This window comes from Uloborus diversus, chromosome 1, assembly GCF_026930045.1.
Source record: "Uloborus diversus isolate 005 chromosome 1, Udiv.v.3.1, whole genome shotgun sequence".
Lineage (NCBI taxonomy): Eukaryota > Metazoa > Arthropoda > Arachnida > Araneae > Uloboridae > Uloborus > Uloborus diversus.
The window spans coordinates 185824159-185838311 of record NC_072731.1 but is presented as its reverse complement, the minus strand read 5'-3'; the positions used below and the strand labels follow the sequence as shown (position 1 = coordinate 185838311).

General features: G+C 32.9%; 1 protein-coding gene across 2 annotated transcripts in view; it reads left to right on the top strand.

The window, feature by feature from the left end:
• The window catches only part of LOC129223800 (serrate RNA effector molecule homolog), a 74743-nt gene extending 71318 nt beyond the window's left edge, over window positions 1-3425 (top strand). The window contains exons 17-18 of one of the 2 annotated variants that reach the window (XM_054858167.1): window positions 636-711; window positions 2721-3425. In XM_054858167.1, the coding sequence (XP_054714142.1) occupies window positions 636-711; window positions 2721-2793 (149 nt within the window). In that variant the 3' untranslated portion in view covers window positions 2794-3425. The remainder of the gene's footprint in view (window positions 1-635; window positions 712-2720) is intronic. The other variant, XM_054858159.1, reaches the window with a different exon arrangement.
• The last annotated feature ends 10728 nt before the right edge of the window (window positions 3426-14153 follow it).

Genomic DNA, 14153 nt, shown 5'->3' with positions numbered 1-14153 from the left:
AGATGAAGCATCAAATAGCAATTTACTAGCATGGTAAAATGATTATGATTATTTTTTAGTTATTTTCGGATAGGATTTCGAAAGATTGCTGCTGCATTTCAAGAGGTAGATTTTTAGCATCTCTTACTCATTTACATTGCACAGTAGGCAGGGAGCATTTGACCTAACTCACATTTCAGCCAATTCTAACACCTAAAATGGCAATTGTGAATTTAAACCAGGTACAAATTGAAAGTTTCATCACTTGTTTCTGTAAGCAAAGTAACATTTATTATTATTGCAATCTTACATGGAACGTATCCTTTTTGGATGAGGAAATCCAAACTTCAAACTCAATTTGGAGACAAAAAGACTTATCAGAATGGAATAAAATTCCACACATGTTAGTTTGAGACCATTTAGCACCTTTTTAGTCCCCTGCCCCTTAACATTTCGAAAAAAAAAATTTTTGATCCACCCTACTTACTGCACATTGCAGTAATATTTTTTTTATTATTAAACACCTTTTCTTCTCAAATTGAATTATCAAATACAATGAACTAAAAAATGCCATTATACTCTTAAAATTATTAAGCAAAACTTAATAAGTTAAAGCAAATGTATCAGAATTATCATATAAAGTATCTTAATTTTAGGTTTTGGTGGGCAGAATTATGGCAGAGGTGCAGATATGTATAGAAGCGGAGGCTACGGAAAACGGAACTTTAACCGGTAAGTGTATTTCATTCTTAACTTTAATATAGAGATAAATTAAGGTTTTTACTTTAGTTGGCAGTTTCTGAAATCATCTGCATTTTTCACTTTTAAAATTTCTTTGGTATTGTGTTTTAAAAAAAATGAGGTAATAAGTGAATATTAAATTTTAAATGAATTAGCTTGTGGGAGTAAAAGTTTTAATCCAGTTTATGATAATTCAAATTAGAATACTATCAACTGTACTTCTGCTTCCTGGAATGCAGACTTTGTTATCTTCACGTTCCTGACCAAAAAATGTTTTGTCCTGAATTTTATCTTTTTGTCCTAATATCCTGAATTATTTTGAATCAATCTCAAGGCTCCCAAAGGATTTTCAGTTTGTCACTAGAAAAAAGGGGACTTTAATCTTAACTTTTAAAGGTTAAAATTTGTAATGCACTGATTAACTGGCAGTAATTGGTAAAATTGGCTACTTTGCCGAATTCACTTTTTCTTTTAAATGCTTCAGTTAGAGTAATGTTTAGTGTAGTTAGTATTGATGTTTCATTTTCCTACAACAAGCTTTGTTAAACAGGAATCTTTTTTTGAAAACTATGCAAATTTTGCAAGTATCTGTGGCTAAAAAAAACTGGTTTAGTTTCTTGAAATAATTTTGATGCTGCAAAAGTTTTCATAATGAGTGTTTTATATGAACTGATCATTTGTTAAACTTTAACATTGACGCTTGTGTGGAAATTGAAGGCGAATATAGATCTCCAACTTAAAAGTGGATTTGCTTTTAACAAACTTTGTTAGAAAGAACTCTTGATGAAGAACTTGTCCAGAAAAAAAAATTAGCTGGTTATTAAAATGAATTTTTTTTAACAATTCAAAAAAAAATTTAACAATAACATGTGCATGAAAATTTCAAACCATTTATCCAAGTAACTTTCACAACACTAAAAATTATTTTTTATTACCAAAAAGTTGTGAAGATAATGAAGATTTTGAATACTCAATTTTTTATTTCAAGAAATAGGGAAAAAAATATTAGTAAAAATGCAAATACCATTTCTTGTAGTCTTAACATTGACAAAAGGTAAAGATTGATTGATAGAATCAAACTGAATTGAATTCAAAATGCAAATGATTTTGTTGTGAATTAGTGATTCTTGAGATTACCTTTTTAATTTTCATTCTAAAGTTTTTTCCCGAAAGAAAGAACTTCAAATGAGACTTTTATTTAGTTATTTTCTTATTAATTTTTGGGAAAAAGGAAACCACGGCACCTTATTTTTTTAACCCAAAAGAATGGGTTGCAAATGATGTTATTTTTGATAAAAATTATGTATTTTGCTGCATTATGATTTTTATTTACTTGCTAAAAAATAATAGTTTATAGAAAAGCTATTATATTTAGCTTAGTTTGTATTGTTTAACAGATGCTGCTACTTTATTTTTTATTCTAATCAAATTCAAAATTACTTTTTTTTTTTTTTTTTTTTTTGTCTTAGACTTGCCTTTTCTGAAATTATACGCTTAAGTATTACACAAAATAGATAAATTTAAAGTGGTTCAAATAGAAAGGTCATTAATGGCTGAAATTAACTGAAAGATAGAATAATAAGATAAGCTGAACTTGTTAGAATTCTATAGCAGAATTTTTTCTTTCTTTTTTATATTGGAGATGTTTTGAGAAATGTTTTAAATGCTAAAATATTATGTTTGACATAATTGTCAACCCTGGGTTCTTCAGCGAATATTGAAGTAGTGCTAAAAATTGATATTGATATATGAGATAGTACATTTGTTTAGTTTAAGACAAACTTCTTGTTATTATATTCTATATTTCTTTTTTTAAATGGTAACTATAAAATATGCTTAAAATTATGTTAAAGAAACAGAATATGATAAAACTATCAACAATTTTCTTTTTTCTTCATTTAAATGAAAATAAGTGTAAAAAACAAAGTCCCAAAATACATTAGCTTTTTTCATGTTCATACATAATAGTTTGCGAACCCTCTTTGCTTCATTTCTTACAGCCCACGAACTGATCCAAGGGAAATCATTGGTTATCATGACGTGGATGCTCCCCAAGATGTGGACTATTTTTAAATTTTCTGAAATCAAGTTTGAACACGCTCTTGGTGTCTCTTTAGACTGGAGCATTTATGCTAAATTTTATTGTACATGGACTTTTTAATGTTTTTGTATTTTCTTTTTTAAATAATTGACATTGTTGGTGAGGGATTTTAAATTGTTAGATTCATATATGCAATATCATTGTTAATTTTATATTATTTATCAACTTGTTGCACATATTGTGAGGAATGTTCACTGCATTTCCATGAGTAGTTTTTTTTTCCTCCAAAATGTTTGTAGTTACAACTAAATTTAATTGTATTCAAAGTACAAAAACTTACTTGAAAAGAAATTGTCAGCCAAACCTTTTATATCTAGTCTGTTAACAAAAATTTCAAGCATATTTTGAAGAGTTTGTACTTTCCATCTTGTGGCAGTATGTAGGAGTTTCGTTGTGTTATAGCTGGTCTTAATTGTTTCCATTTACAGAAGAAGCCCACGTTCAGATTCCAGAAAAATGATCACTTACAGAGACCTTGATGCACCAAATGACATGGATGTCTTTTAAATGTATATATTTTAGTGACAAATCAATGTATTTCGTTATGCATCTTCTGTACTTTTCTCTTGTTATCACAAATCATTCATTATCATTAAACATTTTTTGATAAAATTTGTTTTTATTTCTTTATTTGTGTAAAATATAATCTGATAGGAAGAAAGTGAAGTACATGGCTGCAGCTGCATAAGTATTGGTAATGACTAAAATGTTTATAGAATAGATTTGATAAAATAATGTATAATTTTTTTTATCAACTTCATTAACAATAGAATTATAGTCATTGATGTGATCATTTTACATTGTTACATGCAGAAAACAACTTTCTGTATACGCGGTTCCCACGGACCTCAGGAAGCCCTTGAATTTCAGTTTTCTAACGGAGAGCCCAAAAATACTAAAAATTTTAGGGGATGTCTTTGGGAAGGAAAGGGTAACAGCTCCTCAACAAATTTCTAAAAGTGAAATTTTCAATTATCTCTCTGGTGATGTTACAGAAGAGAGTGAGGGTTTGGGCGTTCCTCTCTCAGAAATGTTTCAAAATTAATAGATTTTTAAACTAAATTTCAGGCTATCTTTTGGAGTATTTTGTATGAAAGGAAATTTTGGGACCACCAATGGAAAAGATATGAAATTGAATTGGCTATTTAGAAATTGAGAAAGAGTTATTGGTGGCATTAGGAGAAGGGGTCAGGATTCCAAACGGGGTTGTCTGGTTTTTCTACCCGGAAAAACTCCTGTGCACGGAACATTTTTTCCCCTGTAATTGCAGGGATGTGCCAGCCGCCGATCCTGTGCCAAACTGCTCCAAAAGACCACCAAATGGACTTTTTTGCTCCAAAATCGGACAAAACTGCGATTTTGCTTTTAATGATGCAGTTCCTTTAGTATATTTGGCAGAATATCATCAAGCTTATGCATTTGGAGCTTGTTTTTACGATTTCTTTGCTTAGTCCCGATTTTTTGCACATTTCAAAATCTGATTGCATCCGCTTTTGAAAAACTCGATAGTTTTAATTTTTTATGCGATTCTTCCTTTGATTAGAAAAATTTTGCACTGATCATTATTTTCAGCCTTTGTTATCTTTTGTTTTCCCGTATATGAGGATTTGTAAATTCGTCTTCTTGCCACGCTCACTCGAAAATGTCAATCCAGCTGCATCCAAATTGATTTAAGCGAATGCCATCTGTAAAAATTAATATTGTTCACCAGTTTTTAATCTTGGGTTTCTTAAGATTTTAGGACAGAAAATTGATCTCTAGGTTTGGTTAGAGACACTTGAGAAAGCAAAAATCTGGGAATTCTAATGCTCTGCTAATGAATGTGCAGACATTTCAAGGCATGTTTTCCATATTCTTAGTCTGTCTTAAAAAAATTTTTTTTTTTCTTTTTTCAAATTTTTCATATTTTTTTCACGTGTATTTGAAAATTCCTTTTCTGTGACATCATTTCTCAAAATATTTTTTTTTCATTATAATTTCATTATTAGTTTTGGGATTAAATATCAAACAGTTAAAAGTAAAAGGTTTTAGTGTTGCCTTAGCTTGATCTTCAGATTTGTTAATAAAGTAGTTTAATATAGAAACATATATGCCAAAAAAATTAATAATAATAATAAGGTCAAATATAAGTGAATAACTTAAACATACAAAAAAAAATCTAATAGTTCTTTAAAACTCATTTGTAACTTGTTGAGGTAAAGTTTTTAAATTCAACCATTCTTGTGTGCTTTTTTTAAAGCCTTTTTTGAATAGGTTACATAAAAGCAACCAATTTCTTTAAAAATAGGTATCAAAACACTAACTTAAATGTGCACGAAAGCAGTGATGCATTAAGCAAAGTAAATGTGTGAACTAAATTTAAATCGAAAGAAGTGTAAGAAAAAAGTAGAGCAGGACAGGACTTGTCTTTTTTGAAAAGTATTAGACAGAAAAAAAAAGTGATTAAGAGAGCTTCAATTTGTAGTTGTAGTTATGGTGTTTTTGCATCCTTAATCTCATTTTTTATTATATTATTATGGCACAAGTGTTTCTGTGTATGAAATATAAATAGTTGCTCTTAATTGATGCTAAATTTAAATTTTTGCTGCTGCAAGCTGCTACAAATTTGCAATTTTACTGCTCCAAATTCACCATTTTACTGCTTCAAACTCGCCATTTTTCTGCTCCCAAGATTGCTCCAAAAACGAGTTTTGGTCGGCACATTGCAGATATATATAATGTGTGTGTAGTAGTTCCTCACTTCAAAACATACTTTTTTCCGCTTCAATTACACTATTTTCGTGATCCAAACTTTTTGGTGAACCAAACTGCTCCTAGTCCACTATTTTCCTGAGCCAAGCTGTTGCAAAGTCACTATTTTCCTGAGCCAAGCTGCTCCAAAGTCACTTTTCCTGCGCCTGAGATTGCTCCAAAAGTGGGTTCCAGCTGGCACGTCCCTGTAATTGGTTTCTTGTTGGCTGAGTGGTGGTGGTAATGCGTTTGCCTTCTATGCCTAAGTCCTGGGTTCTGATCCACGGTGGCCAGTCGGTGGATTTTTGACATGCAGAAAATAGTCATCGCCCATGTCTTATGGTTATGCAACATGTAAACGATCCCAGGGTTATTTGTTTGGCTTTGAATATCCTAGGTAAAATTAAATCCCTTGTGCAGTTTCGCATCTAAGAGAACCCAGGTGCCTCCCTTTGGTGCAAACTGGGCATCAAAATTATCTGCCATAGACATCCATGCCTTAATGGTGGCCACATGAAAGAGTGGATATCGTATGGGGGGGGGGGATCCTACCAAAGTACTAGATCTGCAAAAGGCTAAGATGCCTGATCCAGCCTCTTTGGAAGGGGGAAAAAATGCCTCTTAGGGGGATAAAAGATTTCTCAAACCTTTAACGTGCTATGTCATTCCAAAAAGCTATTTTATCTGCAGAAGATAGTTTGTTGATTTCTCAATAGTTAGAACACCAGATATGAAGATTTCTACTTTAGCGTAAAACAATCTTCTGGGGTTGGTGAGCACCACCCAACGGGGAGGGGGGAGAACTCCTACTTAAAATAAATTTTAATCATACAATTAGTCAAAAATACTACAAGGATTGTCTTCCTATATTTCCCATAAATCGTATATTTATTGTGACTTGTGATGTACTGTTTTGACTAGTTGATGCACAGTAGGGTGTCCCAAGATATAATGGCGAAAAAAAATAGTGAAATCGAACACGCATACCCTCCAAATTTTTTCCATTTCACCTCAGAAGCATGAGAAAAAAGTTTCATTGCAATAAAATAACGGGAACCCGTGCCGACTTGAGGTCCAAGTTGGACATGAAATCCTGTAGGCGACCACAGTGGAAAGATTGCTAACTGTATAATTCCTTACTACATGCGACATCAATTTATTTAAAGCAGATATTTACAACAATATTAGACTAAAAGAAACATTACTGCACATATTTTCATTTCAATATTTGCTTTTTGCAGTCAGGATAGAACTTCCGCTGCTCTTGAACGCAACGTAACACAGATTGTTTTTGTTCCTCATTAGCTGTTAGCAAACCATGAAAGTCCTGCATCATTTTTACCGCTCTTTCAGCTGCATTGTTTACTGCTTTAAGCGTTGAGACAGTCTTTTTCACATCAAGGAATGAAATATTATTGACCATACCATAAAAGCTGGATGAATTTTTGTAGAGCAGCTTTTGAGATAATTGGGTCCACATTTTCGTACACTTTTATCAAAAAGCACATCTTTGTTGGGTACTTTGACTGCCAGAATGCATTGAGGCCATGGTTTCACGTATATTGTCGCTACAAACAAGCAGACATCAAACAATGCTTCAATTTCCTTCGTATCTAATTTTAGTTGTGAATTAAATAGTAATAGTTTTTGGAGTAAATCGCTCGAGCTATCTATCGAGCTTCGTGCATGGCTCCCGGGAGTCTTATTTTAAATTCATTTTCTGTATCTCCACCTAAAAATATGATAGGCAGTTCTATCAACTCTTGATAGTCATCCCTGACAATAATATTAGCAAGTTCAGCACGATAAAAGTCCCGTAAATTTTCAAAGTTAGGGTACAGTTCGGAATAACTCCGCAGCTCCTCTATAGCACTGTATTTTAGTGGGAGAGATCAGTTCATATATATGGTGGCGGCAAGCAAAGGAAAGCATTTCTCTATCAAGTTTTTGCTCAAGAATAGCGCAAGAACCACTTAAAGGAGCTGTAGTATCACAACAGAGAGTTTTAACTTCGTCTTCGAGATTTCAAGCTAAAACTGCCTTTCAAACAGCCTTTGTTTGTTCTTTTCCTGTGGAATTATCCAGTTTAGACTCAGCAATGAATTGTTCGTCACATCCATATAAAATAACTATAGATAAGTGATCTTCTTTTGATTTTTGAGCACTCAAAGCAGGCAACAGTTTCATATCCCAAGGTAAATTCACTACAGATGGTACCTCGTACTGAAAACCGATTTTTATTCTTTCCTCGTGCTCCTTCCACTTTTCAGTTCGAATTCTTTGAATTGAAGATTTACTTATGGGAAATTCATCAATGTTACTTCAAGAATAAACACATGATCTCGTATACTTGGACACCTGTCCAATGCAGCAACAGACTTTGGAGTAATAAAATCGCTCTTCATTACATAATTACTTGTTACAGGTTCTGATAATACTTGTTCCAGGTTCTGGAATACTTGATGCAGGTTCTGGAATACTTGTTCCAGATTCTGGATATACTTGTTCCAGGTTCTGATAAACTTGTTCTAGGTACTGATTTATATGTTTCAGGGAAATTTTCTTAATTAATATTTTCACTAGAGCTCGAAGAGGAATCTTCTTGTACAGTTTCATACAATTCCGAGGATGTTGAAGCGGAATCGTATTTAATAAGCCTGTTTTCTTCTTGGACAGCTCAAAGTCGAGCCCTTTCCTCTTTGTCGGCCAGTTTTTTATCCACTCCACCTAAAGTGACCACGTCGGCCGGGCTCTCTTTGGAGTTGCAAGAAAATCCCAACTTCCTCTATTTTAATTAACCGAAGTGCATCAGCATGTGCAATATTGAATAAATTGTTTAAATTACTCTCAAAGTCTTGTTGGCGCTGCTTGAATACTTCTTGCAGTTTCTTTGCATTTTTTTGTAAGTCTCTCCAAATTTGATTCAGGTTTTTAAGTTTATTCACACAATTTGGCAACGATTTGGTAGGAATGCGTGCCTTTTCCCAAAAGATGATGCATTCCCGAATAGCGAGATTTGCACTTTCAGTGATGGTTAAATTTACTTCTCGAATGTTGCAAAACAAAACAGACAACTTGTCCGTTTGAGGGAAATTTCAAGCCCATAGTTTGGTGTTATACGACTCCCTATTAAAAATATCTCTTTTTTTCAAACTTTGCAATTCCACTGCCATGTTTCGTTCCCTACGGAAGGACTAGACTGCGCTCGCTGACCAGAATGTATTCGTACAGACATGTTTCACGGTTTGAAAATTGCCACGGATAGCCCTCCCCCCCCCCCCCCTCCCCCAACATATGTTTTTCTGTTTTCATTTGTTTTCTGTGCGCTATTTACAGCTGTTTTGAGCTTCGCAAAGTATCGCGTCGCCAGTGTTCGCTTGCTTATGAATACACGTGCTATTTACACGTTGAGGCCTTTAGGCGCAAGTCGGCACGGGTTACCATGCTTCAAATTGCATGAACCTTTTTTTTACAACGGTTTTGATATAAAAAAAATAAGAGGGTATGCGTTTAAAAAAAACGACTTTCATTTTTTTGGGACACCCTAATGCACAGGTTTTCCAGTGAACGGTATCAATACAGTGATACTCAACCTTTTCTTACCAGAGGGCTCCACCTCATGGAAAGGGTATTTGCCGGCCAGAGCACATGTAAATTTTCAATGTTTTTTAAGTTTTTGAATAATACAGAAAAGGAAAGAAAATTACTAACTCATTAACTGTTGTTAGTATTTGATGCTTATTTGATTATTGTGAAGTTTGCATCTGATCTCCAGAAGTAAATTTCTAAACATTTGGGTCCAACTTCGGGACATTATGACTAATGGTTTTGATTCTTAAAATTGAACAAAATGGGCCAAGTAAATCAACTGCATTGGCCGTAGGTTGTGCACTACTTGCATAAGTACACTGATAATATAGATGCTCATGAGAATATGCTCTATATTCCATCAATAAATAAACCGCCATATAATGAAGTAGGAAGCCGCCAGGAAAAAATTGATACAGTTTGCTCTCTGTTTAACGACTTTCAAGGGACCACAAAAAACGTCCTTAAATAGAATGTTTTTAACACTACAGTGGACCATCTGGGACCGTGAAAAGTCGTCGTTCAATAGAGCGTCGTTAAACAGAGAGCCAACTGTATGTGGAAATTCAGATAGAAGAGATTTTAATTTTCTCAAATTATCCTAAACGTATTAACACATTTTCGGCCAAAGGTGTGTATACGCACCATTTCAGTAAAGAATTTTTAAATAATGCTGTTTCCTATATTTTTTACAAATGTAATTTTTATGCTATTTTAAAAGATTTTGAAGGCATCTATAAAATAATAGTAATTGATTTGGAGCAAGCACTTTCTTCAGAGAAAATTTCAAAATATGCTTGTTTTTTACCTTGAAACGTCAACTGTCAAATTCGACTTTTTGAAATTGTATAATTAATCCACTTGAGATTAATCACACGTTCTTATAATGGGTTAAAGTTGTAAATTCTATAGATAAAATAAAAATAAAAATGTCATAAAAATTTTATAAATCATTATTCAAATTCAATGGTGCATAAATGCACCATTGTGGGGGGGGGGCGAATGCATGAACAATGAGCAAAAATTGAAAACCTAGTTTTTTTATACAAGGAATTGTACGTTTTTTTTTTTTTCAAATTGTTGTTATTTCATTGAAATTTGTCTAATAGATGTGTCTAAATCAAAAAAATATGCTAATGACAATAATAGTCAGGATTTCCAATTTTCAGCAACCAACTTGAAAAGATTTTTAGGCTTACTAATTCTTTCTGGATATCTTCTCCAAGATTCTCTTCCCCAAGTTGATATGTACTGGTCTTTAGATGAGGATAAAGGACTGCCAATAATTTGAAAAAGCACGAGTAGAATCAGATTTAAAAACATAAAACAAAATATCCATTTATCCGATAACTCTTGCCTTGATAAAACAGACAAGTTTGCTAAATTACGCCCATTTTTCCTGCATATAAAAAAAAGTATCTACAATTTGGAATCTTTTCTCAAAATTTGTCAATTGACGAAGAGATGGTGCCTTATTTTGGAAGGTATTCATCAAAAATGTTCATAAAGGGATAGCCAGTAAGGTTTTGATTCAAACTTTGGTGTTTGTACTCATTCAAACGGATACCATTTCCAATTCATTCCATATGGAGGTGCTGAGACTAGCAGTAATCAACAAAAAATGCCATTAGGAACAAGTGTTATGAAATTACTTAACGTTGTTCCAGAACCTGAAATGCACAAAATATATTTTGATTACTTTTTCTTCCTACAGTTTATTCAAAATTTTGAAAAAAAACTTCTTTTTTTTTTTTTTTTTTTTTGCATCTGGAACAGCTTGTGAAAATTGCATTGCTGAATGCGTATTGGATGACTCCAAAAATATGAAAAAAATCTCGGGGTTCCTATGATTTTGCATTCAACAAGGATGCGAAGACATTGGCTATCAAATAGAACGACAATGCTGTAGCAATGATTGTTACCAATAATGGGACCATTTTGCCAATTGTAAATGCCAAACGCATAGCCACAGTGAACGAAAGGAAATTTCTATTTCACAACCGAACTTTATTTTGAATTACAATAAGTATATGGGCGTTGACCTGCATGACAATGCTATAGCAAATTATCAGATCAGATTTCAAAGCAAAAAATGGTGGTGGACATTATTTACAAATATTATTGATAGTGTGATAGTGAATTCATGGACGCTACATGGAATTGCTAATAACACAAAAATGCCACTTACAGACTTTAGGTCATACATAGCGATTGCCTTATTAAAAGCTGAATTCAAGAACAATCTATTTGGTGAAAATACGGTACAAATAACACATCCAAACAAGGGTCGTCCATCATCCACAGCTCTACCGAAAGAAATACGGACTGATAGAATCGCATATACCATAAATGAACACAAAGAAAAAGCCCGCAGACGATGTAAAGTGCGCAAAAACCACACAATTTGTTTGTGTCTCAAATGTGCAGTCCATTTACATCCAAAATGCTTTGAAAATTTTCATTTAAAAATGTAAAAATTCGACTAAGAATAATATTGTTCCACTGAAATATTTGTTCATTGATTTGGCCAATGGTACGTATACGCACCATTTTTTCTTTAATTAAATATTCTTTTTTATGCAAGAAACTTTTTTGGTGTCTTAATGGATGTATTCTAAACCCAATTTTAAGTAAATATTACCACATTTTATAAAATTTCTATGCTCGGCCTGAAGTGGGTTAAAATTAAAACGAATATTTTATCCTCTACTCCATTTCTAATTCACGTGCGAATCAATTTATAAAAGTTAAAAAATGAATTTATGAGAAAAAAAAATAGTAACATTTTAGAAAACAATTATCTAAAGCAGTGGTTAATCAGAGTTGCATTCTTTAAAGGAAAAAAAAAAACCTAAAAATGTCTTGCTGAAGAGCCAGCTTTGTGAAAAATTTAGTAAAGAAAACAAGAAGAAAATATTTGTTCCTCTAATGTTAGCAATGTTGATAAGACTATTTGCTCTCAACAATTTTTAGTTAATCTCACTTTCACTAATCTCTGTTTTCTGAATTCATAAAATTGAGAAAATATACCTTAAGAAATTGAACGAATGAATGAACATATAGGGTAGTTACAAGTACATATGAGGCAGTGAAAAGCAAAGGGATGTAAGGAGGCATTTTCAAGTTTTGAGTTGAATGCATTTAAAGATAAGGTCCTAGGTAGGCTTTCATTGAAAAGTTTTTCTAAATCATGCTGTATAACAGAACCTACCAGGGCTACTAGTAGTTTCTCTTGCCCCAAGACAGGAGTGGTTCACCTACCATTTGTACAGTTCACCTCCAAATTTTAAATTTTGCAACTTGCATTCCTTTCTTTTCAGTGCCTCATGTTTCATACAATTTTGATAAATTACTCTCATAGTAAGTTTTCTCTTATCTTAAATCTATGTTCCGTTTATACTGAATAGTATACATTGCATTTAAGTACAGTATAACTTTGATTTAATGAATATCCAAAATTTAATGATACATTTCACTGCTACGTCTATGCTCCTTGATTTAACAATAAATTTTTCCAGTGTCTTGACAATCGTTAAATTTGGGTTATACTGTTTTTTATTATTAAATTATTTTGTTAAGTAAATTTTTGCAATATTTTAATTGGATAACAAGATATGAATTAAGTCAAATTTCCCTTTTTATATAAAAGAAAGTTTAAATAATCGCCTTTGCTTTAAAATAGTAGCTTTAATCGCCCTGTGACTGGAGGGTTCCGAGTTTAATGCCAGCCAGTCGAGATCCTCTTTAAGTTTTCATTCTAAATCGATACTGCCATGTCAAACACAAAAGTCGTATGTGAACTTTTTATCAAAATTGAGTTACACAGGGTTCGTACGGGTCATGGAAATCCTGGAAAGTCATGGAAAATTAATATTTTTATTAAAAGTCATGGAAATTTATTTTAAGTCATGGAAAAATGTCTTGGGCAGTAAGAAAGTAACAATAGATAAAAGAGCACTAGAAATATTGAGTGATTTAGTAATATTGCATATAAATTGAACGTTCTCCAAAACAAATCCGAGTTTTGGAACCCAATTTCATCCGCTTCTGTAATAGCTGCTCGCCTTTTTACTTTCTTCTATATCTAATATATAGAAGAAAGTATTGGATTCGTGCAAATTTTCGAATTTCGAAGGATTCGAACGTTTTGAGGTGTGTTGAGTCCATTTCGACTATTTTTGGAAAATGTCTGTCTGTCTCTGTGTGTGTGTGTATGTATGTGTGTCACGTCTGTGTGCGACCAGTTTTTTGTGACCGCTCTATAGCAAAAACTACCGCATGAAATCGAACGAAATTTGGTACACATATGTGCCCGTATGTGAACTTGTGCCCATTGGTTTTTGGCGCGAATTCCTCCAAGGGGGGTGGAGCAATGGGACGTTTTTTGAGTTACGCGTACTTGCTATTCCTCAGGAAGTAACTGGCGGAATCAAACAAAATTTGGTCCATATGTTGCCATTAACAGGAACAGGTGCTGATTCAATTTTGGTGTCAATAACCCAAACGGGGGTTGAGCTATAGAACGTTTTTTTGTCGTCAATTGTGACTGCTGTATCTCAAGAAATAATGAACGGAATGAAAGAAAAATGTATCGGCAAGTAGCCCTTAGTGGGTATAAGAGCTGATTTTATTTTGGTGTCAACAGCTAAAAAGGGGGGTAGCGCAATCGCCCGTTCTTTTTTTCCATTGTGAGTGCCCTATCTCAAGAAGTAATGCTACGTTCTGGTTGAAATTTGGAATATATGTGAATCCATAGGTAAACAGGCTTTGGTTCAATTTTGACTCCAATCGCTCCAAGAGGTGTTGATTTTTTTTTTTTTTTTTTTTTTTTGCGAATAAAAATAGTTTTATTAATGCAACAATAAGAAAGGAAAATCGTAATAGATTGTCGTCTGCGTATTTCTCGTGATTTTAATTGTATGGAAATGATCGGAAATATTATCTCAATGATTTAAAATTTTTAACTGTTGCCATCTTATGTTTGTTAATAAATAAAATATTTGTAATTAATTCA